The following is a 5,420-nucleotide window of genomic DNA, read 5'->3' as shown; positions in this document are numbered from 1 at the left end:
TTTTAACTGACTCCCAAGCATTTTGGAATTGTTCCTTTCCTAATTTGGCAGCATTTGTGAGGATAGTTACACTTGTTTAGTCTTCTCAGAGTGTAGTAGTTAACCTTTTCCCATATGAAAATATTCCTCTGCCACTTCTATCTCATTGGTTCATGAACTTGTTTACTGAATTGTACTGAATGTTAATGGCTCACATAAAGGGATAGTCATCTGTACAGAAAGTTTCCTTGTACTAATCACATTGACTGCCGACAGTTAATTTACCAAGCTGTGAAGTCGTTAACTTTCCCCTCTAGGGCTGGTGGTAAAGGGTTTTCTAGTGTGTTTAGCTTTGGATTCCATCCCCTGCGCACACATACATGCACTCACGCAAGCACACACACCCAAGTTCTGTTCAGTATGTTTTAGAATGTTGTCATCTAACATTCTAACACATTCCCATGTGTTACCTGCAAGAGGCCCTTAAGATGGGCTTGTTAACCTTCCTTAGAAGAGAAGATCCTTAGCTGACATTCTAATCATCCCCTCCTCATTCATTTCTGCTGTAGCTAGCTGCACATGGTCTCTGGAAGTGCTAGAGTATATAGATCACAGAAGACCTCAGCTATGGGGATGTAAGCCATGGTCGGAGGAGACTTCTGTGAGGCAACTTTTGGGGTCATCATATTTCTTTACTTAACTCATAAACTATAATATAAGCCCAGTAACCAAGCTAGACTTCGTGCAGTTGTTACCTTGGTCTGTCACTGGTGCCCTGTTGGTAAGCAGACACCTGTTCATGTTAGCCTGGAATGGGTATTTTGTGTTTGGTGTTTGTGTTTAATAGGGGTTAGTGATTGTGTCTTTCCATGTTTGTTATTCTGAATCATCTTCCTTTTGGGAATTCAGAGGATTATTTACTCCCTAATTAACAATGTTGTCTGACTGGCTCTTTCAGGCTATGAACTGACTGGTTTAGCCAGAGGTGGGGAACAGCTGGCTAAACTGAAGAGAAATTATGCCAAAGCCGTGGAACTACTGGTGGAGCTGGCTTCGCTTCAGGTGTGACGCAGCTGGGGCCTCCCGAGCTTGTGGGAGCACACTCAACTCAGACGACCCTGTGTGAGACAAGCCCAAAGATCTGACCGCTCACATCTGTCTCTGCTCTTTATTACTAACGTGCATGTGTAGTGGCATAACTCCACTCTGCTAGACAAGAGCAGCACTGGTCAGTGCTAGAGCCAGTGCACATGTGACCCGATTCATGTGTGTGTATGTGATTTGTTATGAGTGAATGCTTCTCCGTGGAAACTGCACTAGCTCTATTGAAGTCTCATTTCCATTTTCTGTTGCTAAGGCAGGCTGAAAAGAAGTTAGTTGTCTATGGATTCCAAATGTTTTCTGTACTGCAGTCTGAGTGGGGTCAAGTGAACAGGCATGACTGATCATGGAGATGTGTGCTTGTCATTAATTTGTCCTTTTATTTTAGACTTCCTTTGTTACTCTGGATGAAGCCATTAAGATAACAAACAGGCGTGTAAATGCCATTGAACATGGTGAGTCAAAGCTGCTGGGAGGCTCTTTGTTCTTCCCCCACCCTGCCCACTTGTTAGACAGCTGCCAGGACTCAGGCCCAGCATTCCAGATTGAGAGGTGAGATGCTTCCCTGCCACCGTGGAGAGAGAAATGTGTCCAGTAGCGAGGAAACACACAGGTGCATCCTGAGGGAGTTTCAGGTTTCAGAATGCCATGCCTCTCTGGTAGTTCATGCAGTTAGTAAAGTAGACATTCTGTTCCTTAGGAGTTTTGTTTTTTGTTTTTTGTTTTTTTTTTTTTTTTAACACATTAAATCTCCTTTTCTTTAGGCTATTCTTGTCTCATTTTGCTACATTTATTTTCTATCTTTTATCCCATTATTTTAAAAATACAACTATGTTTTAACAATATTTTAGCTGAAGAACTCAAGTTTCCATGAAAGAAAGGTTTATTCAGCCTTAGGTAAGAGAGGAGCAAGGACTGATGCAAAGAAATTCCTTCAACTGGTGCCCTGATAGTATTATCTCATCTAAAAATATAGATGGCCACATTATTTGGTGGTGCCTCAGTGCAGGATTGCCAAATTTTGTACCACTCACTGTGCTACACCATTACCCCAGAAACACAGTTCTTGTCTGCTTTTTAGTGTCAGTCTTTGTTTTGTTGAACCTCTGTCAAAACAAAATGGGTAAAAGAATAATAGAATAATAGTTCTCAACTTCAGAGAGCTCACGTTACAAGACAATAGGAACACTATATGTAAAGCAGAGCGGAGAGACAAATGTAATGGTCACAACATTCTCTCCTCTCCCTCTCTCTCTCTCTTTTTTCCAGGTAGGGTTTCTTTGTAGCCTGTCCTGGAACTTACTCTGTAGACCAGGTTGGCCTTGAACTTACAAGAGATCCGCCTGCTACTGCCTACTATCACAGGGATTAAAGGTGGGCGACACCATCGCCTGGCTACTCTTAGTTTTTAACCATGGTATTTTAGTGTATTTAAGCTAACATCTGTGGCTTATTGTTACATGTTCAGGTATATATAGTGTCCAATGTTAGATCTGTTTTGGCCCACTACTGGTATCTGTATGTAGAAAAGATACTGGAAGGGTACATACAGAAATAATAAGGTAATTTTATTTGGCCGGATTACATCTTATTTTAATTTTCTGTGATTTTTTACTTTCCAAGTGCTCTGCATTACGTGTATGTTATTTCTACAATTAGAAAATATTAAGTACTATACAGCTAACTGCTGGTAATATTAAGTTCTTATGTATATTTTTAAATTCTAGTTATCATTCCCCGGATTGAACGCACTCTTGCCTACATCATCACAGAGCTGGATGAGAGAGAGCGAGAAGAATTCTATAGGTTTGTTGAATTGGCACTTACTGTTTTATTTTTCATATGCTACAGTCTGTTTGCTTAGTGACTATGCACTTGTATTCTTTTGAATAAGTGATTTATTTTATTCTGTTAAATAAAAAGAAGAAATTAATGTGGTGCTTGCTTATGATCCCAGAACTCAGAAGACAAGAGTCTAAGTTGAAAGTTAGCCTGGGCTATATCAAAACATACACTGAGAACATAAAACTGAAAGAAGAAATAGTAACAGCTGTCCCCTTTTCCTGCATTTTGGTCTTCCATTTCAGTTTACCGTGGTTAACTACAGTTCAAAAAAGTTAAATGAAAAATTAAATACCTAATATGTAGGCTTTCAATTGGATGCTCTTTTCAAGTATCATGAGACATAGAGTTGCTGTGCTGTCAGATGAAGCATCATTTTAGCTAAAATACCCACCCTGTACAATACCTGCCATCAGTCTCTCTTGGCAGTTGTCATCAGAGCAGCTGTAGGCTGTCACGTTACTACGGTTCTTGTGTTCACAGAGGCTGTGTTTTTCTTAAGGAAACAGGTGAATATTTTTGACTTAATGAAAAACTTGTTAATCCCTTACTATACTTAATTTTTAAGTTAAACTTTACCAAATTTTAATCACACTTGCCTTAGTATACAGATAGAAAGCCTAGCCACTAAGGGAAGACTATGCATGAAGAGACGTACTATGTCAACATGGTTTCAGATCTGCAGGTCTTGGAGCATATCCATGGCAGAGTGGGACAGCTCTATTTCCAAAGGTGGTGGAGATCGATATCATGTTTTGCACATAGATCCAACATGGCATCACCAAAAATTTATGCCTTTTAGAAAAACTAGTAAGATGATTATTTAAAACAAAAGGAGTGATTGGGTTGAGTATCTCCTACATAAAACCTGAGATGAGAAATGACTAGAGCCACCCAATTCACTGAACATTGAATATGTGCAGGTGATAGAAAGTACTTGGGCATTCCCAACTAACGAATCATATAGCCCAGTATGTGATGAGAAAAAACGATGCCCACAGCTTGTGAGTGAAGATTAGAGCAGCAGGGTAAATACTAAAGTTTGCAGAAGTGGAGGGTGGGTAGGTGAGAGGAACGTTCAGGGCGGCATGCTGGTCTTGAAGCAGCTCAGTGTGACGTAGAATTGTAGTTACCATACTTGTTCAGGGTTGCAGTGATCCAAATTTTTATAAACAGAATGTTTAGAATCTGTCCCATTACAGGATAGATTTCAAGTTTTATTCAATGTAGGCTAGGGTGTCTGCAATCAGATATGAATATCTATTTCCCAAACATTTTAAGATGACAAAAAATAAAGTCAGATGTCCCATGTTTATTACCTAGTTATGGAACCTGAAGACATTGCATTGAAACAGCATTTAGAAAGTACCGTTCTTGCAGGTTAAAGAAAATACAGGAGAAGAAAAAGATTATTAAGGAAAAATTCGAGAGGGAGTTGGAGCAGCGGCGAGCAGCTGGAGAAGTGATGGAGCCCGCCAACCTGCTGGCTGAGGAGAAGGACGAGGACTTGCTGTTTGAGTAACAGCCCCTTCGCTTCCTCAGACCCAGCACCAGCTCCATTTTAACCCAGTGTGTAGGTTCGGTATGTGTGGGTATTTATTTTGGCATAAGAATCCCCTGGCTGTAAGATTTATCAGGATGCCCTGTGAGACAATTTCTCCTGCATCGTGATTCAGCAACCACTTCTCACAGTTGAATTAGATGTGTAAAACTTGTCCAGTAACTTACATAATTTCCTCTGTGAAAGTGTCATATGATTCTCTTTACAGTAGCTTCACTGATACTTACAAACATTCGTGGTTTCAGCTAACTGCTGTGGTAGCCTCTGTTTCTACCCATTTGCAAACCTTGGCACTGTTGTCCGAGACTTCACAGCCACTGTTGTGTTACTGTGGTCTCCTTAGCTCTACATTTATTTTTCTTTGCACGATAAGTCTGTCTGTAATGGAAGCAGTTCTGCCCATTTAAATGTGACTTATGAACAGAGTAAAATGATTTTAAAAACATGTTGTTTCTTTCTCTTTTTGCTAAGAATAGTGACTATGTCTTTAGTTACTGCCACTCACATCTTTTTCCCAGAGATATGTAGCTAGGAGCTGTTTCTTATTCCCTATCTCAGGGTGCCACTAGGTTTATTTGAGACAGTTATGACATTTTGGGGTACTATAAGTGACTTCCAGTGATAAATTGACTTCATAATTACTTCCCCCTAGTCTAACAATGATACTAGTTCCTACTTTGGACTAACCAGAATACCTTTTGCTGTTTTACAAGCTGTTTTTTTATGAAGATGAGATGCCAAAGTGGACCAGGGGTGTCTTGAGTTTTAGTATTGTTTGATTGCTCGTGATTATCTGTGATTACTCAGGACTCTGGGCTTGACTGGGAATGGCACAATTCTTAGTTATGAGAGTGACACTGGCATTAATATAATCTGATAACTGCTATCACAAGGTAGACTTTTAAAGATGTTAAATGATTTTATTAACATTTAGGAT

General features: G+C 39.8%; 1 protein-coding gene across 1 annotated transcript in view; it reads left to right on the top strand.

The window, feature by feature from the left end:
- Positions 1-4,928, top strand: part of Atp6v1d (ATPase H+ transporting V1 subunit D) — a 15,276-nt gene extending 10,348 nt beyond the window's left edge. The window contains exons 6-9 of the mRNA XM_051196196.1: positions 938-1,041; positions 1,469-1,535; positions 2,808-2,886; positions 4,303-4,928. Coding sequence (XP_051052153.1) covers positions 938-1,041; positions 1,469-1,535; positions 2,808-2,886; positions 4,303-4,444 — 392 coding nt within the window. The 3' untranslated portion in view covers positions 4,445-4,928. The remainder of the gene's footprint in view (positions 1-937; positions 1,042-1,468; positions 1,536-2,807; positions 2,887-4,302) is intronic.
- The last annotated feature ends 492 nt before the right edge of the window (positions 4,929-5,420 follow it).

The sequence above is a fragment of the Phodopus roborovskii genome, unplaced genomic scaffold (genome assembly GCF_943737965.1).
Source record: "Phodopus roborovskii unplaced genomic scaffold, PHOROB, whole genome shotgun sequence".
In the NCBI taxonomy this organism is placed as follows: Eukaryota; Metazoa; Chordata; class Mammalia; order Rodentia; family Cricetidae; genus Phodopus; species Phodopus roborovskii.
Note: the sequence above shows the minus strand (reverse complement) of the source record. Positions and strands in the feature narration are given on the sequence as shown.